At 42.0% G+C, this 17803-nt stretch overlaps 1 protein-coding gene across 1 annotated transcript in view; it reads left to right on the top strand.

The window, feature by feature from the left end:
* SLC17A5 (solute carrier family 17 member 5) overlaps positions 1–13673 on the top strand; it is a 33536-nt gene extending 19863 nt beyond the window's left edge. The window contains exons 7-11 of the mRNA XM_018572003.1: positions 6215–6373; positions 7668–7800; positions 9779–9926; positions 10144–10234; positions 13505–13673. Of these exons, the coding sequence (XP_018427505.1) occupies positions 6215–6373; positions 7668–7800; positions 9779–9926; positions 10144–10234; positions 13505–13642 (669 nt within the window). The 3' untranslated portion in view covers positions 13643–13673. The remainder of the gene's footprint in view (positions 1–6214; positions 6374–7667; positions 7801–9778; positions 9927–10143; positions 10235–13504) is intronic.
* The last annotated feature ends 4130 nt before the right edge of the window (positions 13674–17803 follow it).

The raw sequence follows: 17803 nt of genomic DNA, 5'->3' as shown, positions 1-17803 counted from the left end.
TCCTGCGCTCTCAGTATATAGCGGGCAATAGCTATATACTGATGCTGAGTTTTGGGTCACGGGAGGAGGTTAGTATACAGTATGTCCTCCCGTGACCCTAAAGAGAACTATGGAAAAAAAAGTCACCCAATAGTTCTCTTTTAAAAGTGTACACATGAATTACAGGTAAAACAGTACTCGTAATAACACTTCATGTGTGTAGTAAATGTCTCTACAGATTGGATCTAAAAGTTAACTTTGTACTTTCTCCATTTATTTTTGCACATGTTTTTAAAAAAATGTATCCTTCATATTTTTAGCTTTTATGGATAGGTAAACAAATATACTGTTACAGCAGAAGTTTAGGTTATGCCATACCACACCTTGTAAATGCTGCTCCCCCATTGCCTCCCATTGCTCTCCATACATTTTAGCTTAAATCAAAATGTAGATACTTTTTTTTGCTTGTTTTTTCATGCAGTCACGTGATTGCTAAGCTCTGGCTCCTCTTTTTAATGTCCTGAGCCAACATTCCATTGGGCAGTGGTGTCATCCACTGGTATCCACTGCTATCAGAGGAGGAGAGAGTTTCCTAACACCAAGCCGCACATTACAGAGAGGAGTTGGAGTCAATGGAAGGTAATCGGGAGGCAGCATTTAAAAAGTGGGGTATGTTATAGCCGAAAACTTCTACTTAAACGCTTGCTGTCCGGAGCATTTTCTTAATATTTGCACACACATGATCAAATCTGAATTTTTGGCTAGAAAACAGCTTACAACCCCCAAACAATTATATCTTTTCTGAGGCAGAGGCCCTGTAGAATAAAAAATGCTGGTTGCAATTTTTTATGTTGCATTGTATTTACGCAAATGTTTATCAAACAAGTGTTTTTAGGATAAAGTACACTAAAATGAAATGTAGTGCACAGAATCAGAATATAATACCCAATTTTTTGGTAAAATATAAAAGACGTGGCCACGTTCGGTAAATAGATACCAAACATGTCAAGCCTTAAAATTGTGTGCTTGTTGGCCCTAGAATTATTGCTTTTACTCCGACATTTGCGGCGATATATAACATGTGTGGTGCAACTTTTGTTTTTGCACGTAGGTGCACCCGACACGTGTTTTGCGTTTTGTATGTGGGGCGATGGACTTTAAAAAAAAATGTTTTGCATTTTTTTTTTTAAATGTATATGTAACTTACATTTTTTTACACTTAATTTTATTGCCATCACATAGGGGGCGAATTGCCTCTTTATCGAGACATCAGGGGTCTGTCAGATCCCTAATGTCACCTAGGGACCCCAAAAAAGCTGATAAAGCAGCTACCTGCAATCTTCACCAGCTGCTTCTCCTTGCTACAGGAGCTAGAGAACGTGCAAAATGACACCGGAAGTGATGTAATACGCATCACTTCCGGGTCCAGTGATCAGAGGAGAGATCAGCGGCTAGAAGCTTGCTGATCTCCGATCGATGAGGGGAGGCCCGCCGTGCTGGTCCTGGGCCTGCACGGGGATGGTAGCCGACGGCGGAGAAAAGGGGGAGCACACAGGCGGCTGTATAGCCGCCAGATCGCTTGTCTCTGAACAGCCATCGTCAGCTGTTTACAATGGTACCAAAAACACGGCTGCAGCTGTGTTCTTGGTAAAACGCTTCAGGAGCCGGACGTTTATTTATGTCCGCCCCCGCCTGAAGTGATTAAAAAGGGAGACCGTGGGGTTGATATACTAGAGGAGTAAGGGCCTATTTATACCACAGCACAGTGCGCTGATGCAGTGCACATGTTCTGCATTGACACGCTGCATTAAAAAGCCCATTCAAAAAGGAATGCTCTGAAATGCTCTTCAACACACAAGAATCTGGGACAGGCTACATTTTTCTGTAGCACAGGATACCATGTGCTGCGTTGCAGTGCGTTGCGATGCAAAAGCTTTTTGAAGGTGTATTGGGGGTGCCATACCGTAACACATGTGGTGTGAATAGGCCCTAAAGGTTGTTCACCACCATTGTTTTGAAGCAAATTAATTATTCTACTATTTTAAATGGTGTCCCATTCTCATCACAAATCACTTTTTATAGCCCAAACATCCTGCAAGCTAATCTGCACTAATGCCCTAACTACCACAATGTATTAACCTGTTATAAGAGACTCTATGCGTTTTCCAGCATCTCTTAGGGGGTTACTCACAAAGTTGCCAAAGGCAGCCGAGTGAAAAAACCCAGCTGAAGTGAAGTGAGCCGAACAATGTTCGGCTAGTCACTTCGGCTCAGTACGACTGATTTCAGCAGTACATCGGCTGCCTTTGGCTGCACTTCGGTTAGCCGAACATGCTCTGCATGCTCAGCTGAGTCGAAGAGCAGAAGGACTTCGACTCAGCCGATCCAACATCTGGATCGGCTGAGCAGAAGCTCCGGCAGCTCACTTGCTGACGTTCGCCCCTTTTCTCATAGGGGCCAAACGGTAGTGAGTGAATAGCCGAATGCCGCCGAGCGGCATACACTCAGCTATTCTGCTGGGTACCTCCGTGGTACCCAGCAGAATAGCAAATCAGTGCAAATAGTAAAAAAAGAAGTTGAAAAAATTATTTTTAAATGTAAATAAATTGAAAAATTATAAAATAATAATTTTTTGTAAAAGAAAAAAAAACAATTGGGCGGGGCGAGCAGTGACAGCTAGCTCTGCCCAACTGTTTCCTATTGGCCAGCACCTGCTAGAGTCTTCCAGCAGGTGCCGGCCAATGAATAACAACTGGGCGGAGCCGGCCGTGAGATTACGCATGACTCCGCCCAGCTGTCATTTGCAGGACGAAAGGCCGGCCTTCGGCCCCGCTTTGACTGTCACTTCGGCTTAGTCAAGCCGAAGCATATGCCTTGGGCTCGGCTGAGCCGCTCGGCCGCCTTCAGCTGCTGTACCGGCTATAGTGAATAGCCCGTACAGCACCCCTTCGGTTCTACTGAACTGAAGAGCTCTGGCGGCCGAAGGATCAGCCGAAGCTACGTCTGGATCCTTTGGCTCCTCTGTGAATAACCCCCTAAATATCAGCAGCACTGTATCTTTAGCATTGTTCCAACCCTCTCCTACAACATTAGCTTCCCCATTTTTCATTGAGGTAGAAAGGAATGGGTTTAAAGGAGAGCTATGAGGTGAGTGATTTCCAATCATCCTCATAGTTAGAGCCGACATGTGAAAATGAAACTGTCACAGGTCTGCTCTATTGATGGGGAAGTGAGCGAGCACATACCATCGCTCGCTCACTTCCCAATGATCTCCCTGCAGAGAGCGGTAACTATCAATCACCACTCCCCGCAGGAATTCCCCCCCTCCGATCCTCCAGTACTGACTGGAGGAATGGACGGGGAGGAGGCGGGCACAGCTGGCTCTCAGCCAGCTCGGTGGATCTCGACAGTTTTGTCGGGATCTGTCTCGGCTGCTGCGCTCTCAATATTTAGTGTGCAATAGCACATAATATACTGAGCTTAGGGTCACAGGAGGACGTTAGTATATGTCCTCCCGTGACCCTAAATAGAACTATGGAATAAAAAGGTTACCACATAGTTCACTTTTAAGAGTGCAAAAAGGTAGGTTGTCCATGAGCTCTGAGGCTCATGCTGAAAAAATATAGATGGAGGTCCTCTATTGTAAAGGAGAGTAGAGGGGGTGAATATGAGGCGGAGACAATAGAGGGAGATGGCGCATGCTCACTGCGAGTACAAAGTTGAATGGGTGCAAAAACCCTCCAGTGCTGCTGTCAGAAAAGAGAATGTGGCCTTCTTTTTTTACAGGATTAAATGTCAAGGCCCTTCCATCCTTGAAGGTGGACATAATAAGCAATTTCAGTAACAACATACAGTTTTTTTTCAACCTAAAATTACTTTAGTTTCACCCTCAGCTATAGAATCTTTATCACGCCTGTCAGAAAAGGTAAACTTTTATGCAATGTCAGCAGGTTTTGCTTTTAGACCTCTGAGTGAGTGTTTTCCTGCTTTGTCTGTCAATACATTTACAATAATGCTTCCTGTTCTCTAAAACAGGAAGTCCTGAGTCCAAAATGGAAAAGCACTTTGAATTCAGAAGGCAAGCTTATACATTGCACATCAACTTTTAATACCAGTTCTTACTATTAATTTGACGAATCCAGTCCAATGTCCTTTTAATTGTACCGGGCATGAGATGTGAGTGAGAATATTTACACATAATGCTCGTAATTGTTCCATATGCAGATCAGCTTTTTTGCCAATTCAAAATGCAGAAAACAAGACTGACAAAAACAGAGATGAGGAATAAAGCATAGTTAAAGATTCTGCTATCCAAACATTTCTTCTGGATTGTTAAGAGATTTTTTCACTCATAATATTGATACAATTAACTGTAAGATTTAAATAAATGACCAGACTTTATTTTCCTGGGATCACATCCAGTAAGTCTTTTTCTCTCCGTTTTAATGTTTTGTATTGTGTTCATTTGTAAAGATTATTTCTTTTTACTTGTTTGATTTGTGATATTTGTGGCACTGCCTTAGTGTAGCATTAGGTAGCTCTTGCACAGCAATGCTTACAGCTTCTTCCATGTGGTCTGAAAGGCCTCTTTTTTAAACCTCTTGTGAACTTCTTTCCCAGTTTGCCCTCTCCATTTCCCAGCTCCCCGCTCCCACTCTTGCAGGCCACTCCCAGCTATCAAGATGACTCTCTTTTACAGCAACGACTGCAGCCGCTGCTGTGTAGTATAAAGGTTCTGAACAGTATTTTGAACACTATTCAGAAGCTTAAAAGAGAACTATGGGGGTAACCTTTTTATCCCATAGTTCTCTTTTAGGGTTATGTGAGGACATATACTAACCTCCTCCGGTGACCCAAAGCTCAGTATATAGCAGGCTAATGCCCAGTAAACACTGAGAGACAGTTGATGTATATATTTCTTTATCTTAAGTAATGGCGAAATTGCCGAACCAATAAGCCCAAAACAGAAATGTAAAATTTGCTCTGGTCCATAAGGGGTATACAGGTGTAAGAGCTGACGTGGTTAGCAATGACTGTTGCTGAGAATGCAAAGAACACAAAAACTGCTACTTAAAATAGCTGGAAACTGCCACCCTAATGCTATAATAAATGTGATTTCATTATTTTTCCCCCTTCTTTTACATTAAAGGTGATCTGACATCACTGGCGCTCTTACTTATTATTATAGTGCGTGGGAAGTTACTCCAGCCATACTTTAGCAGTATAAGTTTCTACACCATTACTATATTGCACCTTCAGGGGGTTGGTAAGAACTAATCGGCCACTTTATTTGACTAACCATACATGATCTGATCCTTCCACAATGCAATGTTCAGGCAAGAAATGAGTCTTGTAGTGCTACCCAAGTGTGTGACGATGAGTAATTTCTAGGGATGCACCGATACAGGTTTTTTCGGTTACAAGTACAGATATTTATTTTCGGTACTCGCCAATACCAATACTGGAAGTCCCATTAAGAAAGTCAAGCGGCATGTAATGACTGATTAGCCAGGGAAGCCGGGTGGTGTGTAATGACTCGCCACCTGGATTCCCAATTAGCCAGGAAGTCAGCTCCATGCTCCCTCATCACCAGGTGACGAGGAAGCATGGAGCTGGCTTTCTGGCCAATCAGGAAGCCGAGGGGCAGGTAATGACTCTCTGCCTGGCTTCCTGATTGGCCAGCTTCCCGACCAATCAGGAAGCTAGTCGGCTTCATGCTCCCTCGTCACTTGGTGGTGGAGCCGGCTTCCCGGCTAATTAGGAATCCGGGCTGTGAATCATTACCTGCCCCCCAGCTTCCTGATTGGCCTGGAAGCCAGCTCCATGCTCCCTGGTGAAGAGGAAGCATGGAGCCCACTTCCCAGCCAATTAGGAAGCCGAGCAGCGTAGAATTAATTGCCGCCCGGCTTCCTGATACCGGAAGTTCCGGTATCGGGATACGTCTCGGAGCATTTGGGCGATTAAGAGTACTCGCCCAACTACTCGGTATCGGCACCGATACTAGTATCTGTGCATCCTTAGTAATTTCAAACATCAGAGGAGGATCGTCACATGAGTGAGGTCGGAGTGGTGGCTACTTTCCAACACACAGGGACCGTGGGAAATAAAAGTAACCACCGTCCAGAAGGAAGGAGGAAGGATAGTGTCGGTACCAATTTTAAGGTGGCATAGAAATTGTGCATATACACATAGATTTTGCATGTATTAATATCCCCATTTATTGTTTTTCTTCCAGCTTTCTAAGGGCAAAGATGTTCCTGTCTGTGCAATGATTAAATCATTACCCCTGTGGGCTATTATTGTTGCCCATTTTTCTTATAACTGGACCTTTTACACTTTGCTCACTTTATTGCCTACGTATATGAAGGAGATCCTGCGTTTTAATGCACAGCAAGTAAGTGGGGCTGACATTTTTGTCAGAATGTAACATTTTCGTTGCAATATGTATTTGAAAACCATGGTTATTTATAAATAGATGTTCTCAGATACCATTCTGTGTTTATATGCAAAACGTCCAGGTATGCAAAGTTATATTAGGCATGTAGCTAATATCACCAATATCCGATTTCATCTGCTTGGTTATCATATATCCCAAGTACAATTTTATTAATGATTATTCTGGTAAGTTCAGCGACTGTTTTACGTATGCATAATGAAATTGGGTTTAATTAAGGTTAGTGCGTCTGATTTTCTAATGTTCTCATTAAAAATGCAAGACGTGCAAGAAACATAGGGAATCTATTTTATTCGTAGGCCCATTTACTGGCTGTATGTTTTCATTCTCTGGAATTTTATTGGGCAGAGGTCTTGCAACACTTACCATATTTTTCGCTCCATAAGACGCACTTTTTTCCCCCCAAAAGGAGGGGGGAAATGTGCCTGCGTCTTATGGAGCGAATAGCTATCGCCCAACGCCCGGGTCATGCAGTTTTCGGGCGCCAGGTGAGTTGTTTTTTTGTACATTCAGCCCTGCTCCTGACAAGCAAAGCTAAATGTACAGTGGGAGCCGCTGCTCGTTTAATTCGTATTAAATCGAGTGGCGGCGATCGTCTGCGCTGTGTGATTACTGAGACCGTGGCGCTGTAATCACAGCGCCACCTGTCTCAGCGGTCACTGAACTGCAGCTTCCGTCACAGAATTCCTGCGTCCTATGGACTGGAGCGCCTTATAGAGCGCAAAATACGGTATTTAAGATTCGGTTGTCCATCAGTAATTTAAGGTACCCCCAAAGCAGAGCAAATTCTACATCTTGTTTGCTGTAAATGATGGCTGCATCCCAATCTACTGATTTATTTTTATTTGCATGGGTGAAGAGTCCCACTTCAAAGGTCTAGTACTGTCAATCTCACTTGCCATCTTCTTTTTACACTGCTGTGCCTCTATGTGTGTCACATCATTCTTTGTTGAACCCAAAGGGGCTTACAGCATATAGTTTGGGCATGGGCAATATCATGGGCATGCAAGGAAATTGCTGGAGCAGGAAAAGTATAACTAGCGTTATTTACAGGCATAGGAAGATGTGAACTAGATGGATGCTTCATGCTGCCCAATGCCAAGTAAGGTTTTGCTCCCACACAGAATATGCAATGTGACATAAAAAACAACAACATGTTTTTTATGGTTGTGCTTGATATATAATTGACCCCAATGTTTCTATCAATAACTATGGTACACATATCTATTTACAGAATGGACTCCTCTCTGCACTTCCTTACTTTGGATGTTGGCTTTGTATGGTCATCACCGGTCTCATTGCAGACTTCATGAGGGAGAGGTTGAACTTTTCAACTGTAGCAGTGCGGAAAATTTTTAATACATTAGGTAAAAGGCATCATTTTTTTTTATGTGTTATTAAATTTTAGAGGAGAACAAAATATTTGGAGTAGCATCTCTTATTTTATTGCTTGTTTTCTGCCACCTTTTTGTGTAGCCTGTCTTAGCAAAGTGAGCCATTTAATGTTCAGTGTATTCTATTTCTGCCTTTAGGGAGGCTACACCGCCTTGTAGGATCTCCCTGGAGGCCCATTGTAGTCATAAGAACAAAAAGAAAGCGCACTAGCATTGTATTATACCTTTATAAACCCATCCTCTCTTTCCCTGCACTCCATCCCACCATCATACCCGTCCTCTACATCCCTGCACTCCATTCCATCATCATACCCGTCCTCTGCACCCCATTCCACCATCATACCCGTCCTCTCCATCCCTGCACTCCATTCCACCATCATACCCGTCCTCTCCAATAACACCAGCTATAGAGGAATAAATCAGATCCCAGCAATAATACATTATACAGCGCAATGCAGAATACCAGCAGCTATAGAGTACTACAAATCCCAGCAATAGTGCAATATAGTATAATGTACTATTGCTGCGATTTGCTGTATTCCTCTATAGCTGGTGGTGTTCTGCATTGCGGCGCTGTATAATGTACTATATTGCACTCCTTAGCAAACTGAAGAGAGATGCTGATTGGTTGCCATGGGCAACTGCTCCAGATTCTCTCTGCTCCAGTTTTGATAAATTCCCCCCAGTGGGAATTGGTGTGTATTGTGAAGCAACAAAGCTTACTGTGGATACTGTGTATTACAATCAGAGCAGTATAAAAGAACATTTTACCCTGGAAAAGACATGTATAGTTTCCCTAAAGCAGGTTTATATCATGTTGCTGGAGCACTGACTGTTTATAATTACCCAGCATAGTCACCCTGACATGCCCCTCCTACAAGGGACTTTCAATATTGGGTGTGACCTAAAGAGTCCTAGTTAAATAAAACATTAGACACGTTCTATAAAATTTGCCTTAGAGGTCTAATCATCTTGCTAATGCAGGCAAAGTAACATTGTCTTTGCAAGGTCCCCCTACCTCCTTATACTGACCTTGTCTGCCCTCCCTCGCTGCTTCTTCTTCAATCACTGGTGTTTGGTGGCTGGAGGGAACAGTAACTTTACTCTATCAGTCATGTGACAGTGCGAATGCCTAGCAATCAGCTGCTTGCCCTGTGTACTCTTAAAGGGGAGGTAGTCACATGCTCCCCTATGACCGGAAGCACCAGATAGTGCAACGGAGGAAGGAGTGGCAGGGAAGCATTAGTAAGGGGAGTATATGCGAGTCAAGGAAGGGGCTTTTGCAGAGCCAGTGTCATTTTGCGCTGCATAAGCAAGGTGACAATGTCGCTTCTAATATTGTGCCACCAGGAGAATCTTACAGACCTAAACCCCAAGACAACTGATCATTTTTAAAAATGAATTCCAGGATTTTTTTTTTTTATGTGCTGGGTAACAAATAGTTAAAGGAGAATTCGCCTCAGTAGATTGGGAAATCCGTTACCCTTAGGAGAACTATGGGGAAAAGCCCTAACCCCATAGTTCTCCTTTAAGGAATTGTATGCCACCCAAGCTGCCTTGTTAGCTCACAAAACACTTGGTATTCTGTGAATGAGTTCACAAAATACTAACAGGGTTATTCACAAAAGGCTGAAGAGTTTTGGAGAAGGCAGGAGAAGTGAACAATCTAGGACAATATAGCTGAACTGGAAAGTGAGCTGAATTAGAGAATTCTTCTAAATCAGCTATGTTGTCCTAGAGTGTTCACTTCTCCTGCCTTTTCCAGACTCTTCACCCTTTAGTGAATAACCCCCTGCGTTCTGTGAATGGACAAGAAGAAAAGAGGGGCAAACAAATCAAAGTGTGGCTTGGAGTAGAAGAACTGTAGCAATCTCGTCGCCGCAGCACCAGAAGTTTAGTGACATCTGTTTATATGTGTATTAAATAAAGATATTTTGTTCTTGATTTACAGGAATGATAGGACCGGCAGCCTTTCTAATAGCAGCTGGTTACACTGGTTGTAACTACACTCTGGCAGTAGTATTCCTTACACTATCAACCACACTTGGGGGATTGAGTATTGCAGGATACAATATAAATCACTTGGACATTGCACCTTCGTAAGTGTAATACATGTGTACATGAAAATGGTGTGATTGGAATCATTTATCATGTTCTTTTAGAACTTGCTGTTGAATGTGAGTAATGTACAGACTATAGAGAGGCATGGATACTCTCTGAGTCTCTCTTGCATGATATGATATAATGGTAAATGTGCAGTTATTTGATGTCTGTTTAGCTGAAACTATTTGACCTAATGTATGGCCCGTGTTACAGTTTTGCAGGGCTGCTACTTGGAATCACAAACACATTTGCCACAATTCCTGGCATGGTTGGGCCAGTCATTGCCAAAAGTTTAACTCATGAAGTAAGTGTAATTATTGTGCTGATACTTTTATTGTTCTTAGTGACTGGATAGAGTTTTATGTCATGAACCTGTTGTATATGTATTGATAACATATATCATCACGTTATATGATTTTTAATATGATAAATCTGCCCACCCAAAGCACATGCCATTTATCAATGGTCAATCGTGATTTCATTAACTTGTCGCCAATGGCTTTTCCTAGCTGACCTCTGGGTAAGCCCTGCCCCACTGCCATCTGCTTGGGTAGCTGACCATGGTACAGGCTGGTACATAGGGTTTAGTCAAGAAATCGGGAAAACTGACCCCTAGAATCAGAGTCAAACTTAGAGAGGAAATTGGAGGGTTTGCTGGCTATTAATAACCTTGTGATGTCTGCTGTTAGGGCCCTCGAAAAGTTTAAAATGGTGACATGTTATAACAACTCCTTTGACAATAAATAAACTATTTATTTTGTTATTCGAGTTGAATAAATCTCTGACATGCAATGTTCTATGTACCATAATGAGGGCAGTACCTGGAGCAATGGGATTAGGAGGCAGCACCAAGCATTACAATTCACATACTGTGACACATTCTTCCTTGTTTTGTTTCCTCTCTTCTGTTCACCTATGGATGATTATGGGTAAATCCCACAAAAGAACTTTAGGGGTGATGGGGTGCAAGTCAGAAGGCTCTTTATGAGTGAGAATTGTGTATCATACTTTTTTTTTTATTGTTGGTCGGTAACAAAGTAGCTGTTATGAAGCAAACAACCAACATCGAATTCTAGCTTTGATGTTCACTATAATAATGACATGACATGAATGGAAGATCTTCTATAAAAGGGTGTCTTTATTCAGGTGTGCCTAGAGAAGCCTGGTGACTAAATACAAGCTGCTGGCAGTGCATTACAGTATGTGAACAGACGCCACTTCAAAGCCTTTGCCTATAGCACTTCTAAGACCTTCTAATGTTGCCGTGTCATGTGGCTCGCTATTGTTGGGGTGTAAAAAAAATAGAACAGAACTTCGGGCCCAACATAATAAGAAAACATAAATATGCATAGCATAAGATAAAAAGATAATTGTTTGCTTTAATATAAGTTGGAGGGGAAGGGGTCCTCTCACTATTTGTTATATAGAGGAGATCTTCCATTTATGATTTTCTATAATAAACTGAATGTTCATTTTATATTTGATTGCACGTCCCCAGGGACGTGAGGTCAGGGGAGGCAGGTGAGGCAGAATTATGAAGGAAAAAGCTGCCAGCTTCATGTCTGAAGCTGACGGCTTTTTCTCCATTCAGATCAGCATCTAACAGGTTACACAGCAGGGAAATCCTCCCCGCTGTGTAACCTGTCATGGACGGAGCGCCTCAGCAGTGAGGAGCAAGTGAGGGACAGGGAGGCGCCTCCTTTCCACTAGGTGGGGGATGGGTTGGGGCAGAGCTTCGGCCGACGGGGGGGGGCTGCGGCTGGCAGAGGCGGGGCTTCGGGGGCGGGCCGAGGAATGCCTCACCTCAGCAAGAGGTACTGCACGTCACTGCTGTGATCTGTGATGTGTTCTTTTTCTATTCATTTATAAGTAGATATTTCCTGCTTTTTGTATTGGAAGTGTCAGTTTGGGGGAAAATGTTTAATGCATTTTGGACTTACATTAGGAAAGGAGGCCAAAACTTTCCCAAACTGCATGAGGCTGTTCACTAAGTTGTAAACTTAAAATTACACTAAACTCAGGAGTTAAATCTTAAAAATACATTCAAGTATCATAACTATTAACAAAAATGTATCTTAATGGTGTATCACTCATCTGTAGATCCTCAAATCATCTCCCCATGGTCCCTGTGTGTGTTGTAAAGTAGCCACCACTCCAAGCTCACTCCTGTGATGGACTACAATCTCAGTACAAATTAGTAAACTAAACGAGATTGTAGTCCATCATGGGTGTGAGCTTGGAGAGGTGGCTACTTTAAAACACACAGGGACCATGGGAACAAAAGTAGCCACCCTCCAGAAGGAAGGACAGTGTCGGCATGAATTCAGAGATGATTTGAGGATCTACAGCCGAGTGATACACAAATAAGATACTGTTAATAGTTCAGGTACTTGGATGTATTTTTAAGATTTAATTCCTGAGTTTAGTGTAATTTTAAACATTGGGCTGGTTCTGCTCACAAAATAGAAAATTAATAAAAGTTCATATAATGTGACATCATATGCTTCAAAGAAATTATACCTGAGCACTATGTAGAGCAGGAGCGCCCACAATTGTTCGTGTGGAGATCTACTTTTCAAATGACGAGCTCAATGAGATCTACCAATGTAAAATCACATGCATTCGGGGGTGGTAGGGGCGTGGCGGTGCATTGAAGTCAATGGCACCGCAGCCACGCCCCCTGCTGCAGTGCGGTTGGCCGCACCCGGAATGCAGGCACATTGGTGCCTGCGGTCCGGTCCAATGCGACCTGCAAAAATGCTGCAATTTTTGCAGATCGCACTGGACTGGAACACAGGCACTACGTTCCGGGTGTGGGCGATTACACTGCGGGCCTGGGCGTGGCTGCGGTGCCATTGACTTCAATGTACGGCCACGCACCTCCCGTCCCCGAATGCAGGTGATTTTACATTGGTAGATCTCATTGAGCTCGTCATTTGTAAAGTAGATTTCCACACGAAAAATTGTGGGCGCTCCCCCCACATAGATTTTTTTCCATTATTCTTGGAAAGAAAAGCTATAATCAAAACCTTAAAATCAATATGAACTACAGCATCAAAAGTAAAGTATTTCTGTCCTGTTTTTTTTTTTTTCCTACCCTCCCTGCAAAGCCCTCAAAATACATGGAGATCTTACTAGACCAGTCAGCCCGATAGGTAAAGGCCTTCCTCTGTGAATTATGGTGCTATTGAAACCTTCCTGTCCCTGTGTCTGCATGGACTAGCGCACATCCTGGCAACGCTCTATTGCATACAGGCCTTTTTATGTAAATAACACATAAGGAGAGAGAATGTAGTGCCAGCATTCCTCCATGCATTACATAGGAGGTGGCATGTCGTGCAGAATCCCCCCTCTTGCAAACTCAGTCCTGCACAGGGAAGACGCAAAAAAAAGTCATGTGACCTAGCCGTTTATCTTTACATAACCTACACTACAACCTACCACCAACATTTTCTGTCAACACCTTGCAATGATCTCAAGTGGTAGGTTGAGTTGCCTGATTTGGTTGTTTTGTTGTCAGAATGAGCAGCATTGTATGATTTATAATCGCTTGTCATTTTCTTTTTATCTACAGAACACCGTGGAACAATGGCAGGTAGTCTTCTACATTGCTGCTGCCATAAACGTATTTGGAGCTCTGTTCTTTGCAGCCTTTGCCAGTGGTACAGTACAAGACTGGGCTGTAAGGACTAATAAAGCCCAGGGAAACTAAGGAACAGCACTGACACTTTACATACACGGGATGCCTTTATAGTCTGAAAATACCTTTTGAGACTTGTAATACATTTGAAATTCAGGATGCATTCTTCTGGTATGAAAGGGAAGGTATAGACTATTTTTTCATTGAGCACTTTGTTTACCATTAAGTCATGATATTTGTTTTTTGCATTTTTATATTCATGTTGCTGTATTACAAGTAGAGATTTGTAGATAACCTCTCAGTGGCTCACTGTCATTTGTCACTCATAGGGAGAGCACTTTCAGTGAGTCGGCTGATTCATACATTTGTAGTGTGAGAACAAGCAGTAAAGCAAACCCATCTTTTACATCTACAAAGCAGGAAGCAGATCCTCTATATGTCATGAGCAAATATGGCTGCCCCACGTACATATATAATTAGATCCTGTAAATAAAGCATATTGATTAAAGCGGAACTCTGGGCACAATTTTTCTTATCCCTTGCAGTGGGGCTTGTTTTTGTCAAGGTGCTAAAAAAAAGTTATACTCGCCCAATCCTCTGAGCCAGCTTGTTCTTAGTCTGGTCCCTGGAGCCTCTCTCCCCCTCCTCTGCAGCAGTCTAAGGTCCTGTATATCATCACATTTCATGCACAGGGTATAGATGTGAGGATGCTGAGGAACATTCCAATGCTGCAGCAGAAGAGAGGCTTCAGTGACCGGAGAAGCAGGGAGCCGGCTGGACAGCTTGGGTGAGTAAAACTTGGCACCTAGACAAAAAAGAGCACTTAACCCTTGCAGTGCGGGGGTAGCAAAGAACACCTATGCCCGGAGTTAAGTCATTAAAAATGACCAATTAATGATAATAAAATGATCTCTCCTACATGTTTGTGTAGAGAAGCATTGAAAAGGCTATACATTCCCTTTAATAAACCTTATGTGCAATCCAGCTGTCTCAGGAAGGCATGGTTTCAGTGAAAGGTGTGGAAAACACTTATGATAAGGGAATACGTGTTATGGCAGCATATCTGCTTGACCTCAGCATTCCACTGTTGTATTTATGTCTTTCTCAGCATTTTGATGTATATTTATATGTACAGATAATGAGTTGAAGTGTACAGGAAGTAAATATGCGGTTTCCTGTTTCAAAGCACAGCAGTTCCAGATATGTCATGCTTGCTTATTTCTAAGTGCCTTAGACTTTTTTCACAGTGCAATCCATCCAGTTTGTTGACCGACTTGCGGAATGATTTATTATGGAGTAAAGGGAATGTGTGTTATCTGTAGTTGGTTGTGTAACAAAGTCCATGTCCATGTTCATCTTCAGCAGCAACATAACCTGATATCATAAAATATAACACGTTTCTATGGCAGCGGGATTTTCTAGGTATCCTAGAATTAAAGGAGAACTATGAGGTGAGTGAAAATCATTCATCCTCATAGTTCTAGCCGACCTGTGACAATGAGACTGTCACACGTCGGCTCAGTAGATTGGTAGGTGAGCGAACACATACCGTCGCTCGCTCACTTCTCGATCATCTCCCTGCAGAAAGCAATGACTTCCGTGACCCTTAAGAAAACTATAGGGAAAACACTTACCCAATAGTTCTCTTTTAATTCCATAAAGAAATCCTTGTAAAATATCAATGAAATATCATTTTATGAGATCTGTAAAATCCTGCTACCATAGAAGCTTGTAGATGGGGGTGTCTTGATTTTTGTTTCTGATCCTTTCTCGGACGGAATTAAATGCAATACTCTGTCATGAAATGCAGTTATTCATGTATTGGAAGCCACAAAAGGAACCATAAAAAAAAACTATTGGTAAAACAATTCTTTTCAGTTTTTACATGCTTTATAATTGTGTACGAGCAAAAGTTATGGGACAAAGGAAGGAAGCTATTCACACTTTGGGACACATAATCGTTTTATATGCTATCCATATGCTATCTAGTTGGTGTTTAGTCACAAACAAAAGGAAAGAATACCTCTCACTCTGGTCTGGCATGCTTGCTTAGGTAAGGGTGATATCACTGGGTCTCCTATCAGGAAGGCTGAGGATTCCAAATTCTGTGTAAATGTACTCATAGAATGTGCAGGAGCCCATTCTTGTGGCATCCTCAACCTTCCTGTGCGAAAGCCTAGTAACATCACACTTACCTAGGTGAGCATGCTGGAAGCCGTGTGTAAGGTATTTTTTTCCTTTTTTACTTATTTTTTTTTATTGGTCTTCAATTCACATTTTTTTAATGGGGGGGCTAACAGATAACAGAGATTGTGTTTTTCTACAAGGTCCAATGTAAGTACTGCAATGTCTAATGATGTGACACAACCCTCCTTTTCATACACACAGTAAGCCCTTTGTTTTTTAGGTTCTGTACTTTGAACAGATTCGGCTCATATAGTAAAAAAAATGATGAATTTTAGTATATGGGGCATATATATAATATAAAGCAAAGTAAACGTACAGCAATTAATCATATAAATACTGTCTTCACCAACACATACTAAAACCATAACATGGAACATAGATATAATGCACCAGTAAAATATTTAGAAATACCAATTTGCTTTGTAGAAAGGGAACTGGAAGAGTGAACAAGCGTGTGTTAAATGACATGCATGTGCATTAAACCCTCCAGTTTTGATGAATTCCTCTCAGTTTCTTCTGCCACAAAAAAATGCCTTTCTGTCAGCACTGTTTTACAATGAGACTTGTGTATAGAGGCTGGCTGTTCTAGTGGGATGAGTATAGTTACATGTGTTTGCATCATATAGGAGTAAAGAGCCATGGTCTACAATTCTGCCACAAGGTGGCAGTGCAGCCGCACAATACTTCATAGTGTGGATTTCTGTTCTACTCCATAATGGTGTCATTTTGTTCACTGACCATCTCCAGATTCATTTGTACAGTTGCAGATTGTTTTTGTTTAATGTATGTTTCCAGAAGGATGGAGAATGACACTAAAATGTAATAAACATTCCAAAGATAAATGGTGGATTCATTTTTCATGGTAGCCTAAAATAATTTCTTTATTATCTGGTATCTATACTATATTATACACCATCAATTTTATGCAGCGCTTAACATACTGCACATGAACATCAGTTCCTGCCCTCAAGGAGCTTACAGTCTAAGGTCCCTCTCTCACATGCATACATACAGGACCAATTAACCTTCCAGCTTGTCTTTGGAGTAGGGATGTACTGATACAGGTTTTTCGGCATCGAGTACTGATATTTATCTTTCAGTACTCATCGAGTACCGATACCAGTACTTTCACTAGCATGAAACCGGCTAAACATGAGACTGTAGTCCATCACAGAAGTGAGCTTGGAGCAGTGGCTACTTTACAACACACACGGGGACCATGAGGGACAAAAGCAGCCCCCCTCCAGAAGGAAGGACAATGTCAGCATGAATTCAGAGATGATTTGAGGATCTACTGCCGAGCGATACACACATAAGATACATTTGTGTTAATAGTTCCAGTGCGTGAATGTATTTTTAAGATTGAGCAATGCGGCTTGAGAGCTAGCCACTGCATTGCAGTCCTGTTCAGTACCATAACCATACCTGCCTAGATGATGACATGTAAAAAAACTACAGCACAGTGTAAAGGTTAAATATTAGATGATCTTGGCCCAGTCTTGTCAATTTCAGGGTGGCACCTTGTTATGTTTGTGGGTTACAGCACACCTTACCATCTATGTGACTGGTGGTATAAGTAGTTCCCCCAACATAAAGGGAATTCCAAAAATGTTTGCTATGAGCATAGACATGGTAGTCTACCGTATAAACAAGTGGTCAGATCTTTTGCATGGGTCCATATGCTCTCTATGGCCAACTTTGCCATCCAAAGCTGTACATTTGAAAATGAGCTTTTCCACATACATTGCATGCTACCAAAGAAAGCAGGAGGGAATTTATCAAAATTGGAGAAGACAATCTGGAGCAGTTGTCCATTAATGATTAATGTTTGAACTGCAAGTATGTTGTATTTCAATGCAGCTACACCAGCCTGTGAATGTGAAGGGGGAACTCCCCCTCTTCCTACAGCAGAACAACTGTGCAGCACAACTTCAATTAAATGTGAACTCTAACTGAATGACACTTTGTTTGTTAAAGCACCGTGTATTGTTAACAATTGCCTTTATAAATAAAATATAGGTTTATTTTTGCTTTTTTTTTTTTTTT

The sequence above is a fragment of the Nanorana parkeri genome, unplaced genomic scaffold, assembly GCF_000935625.1.
Source record: "Nanorana parkeri isolate BGI_ZX_2015 unplaced genomic scaffold, ASM93562v1 scaffold1895, whole genome shotgun sequence".
Taxonomy (NCBI): Eukaryota; Metazoa; Chordata; class Amphibia; order Anura; family Dicroglossidae; genus Nanorana; species Nanorana parkeri.
This window is presented reverse-complemented; position numbering and strand designations above follow the sequence as displayed.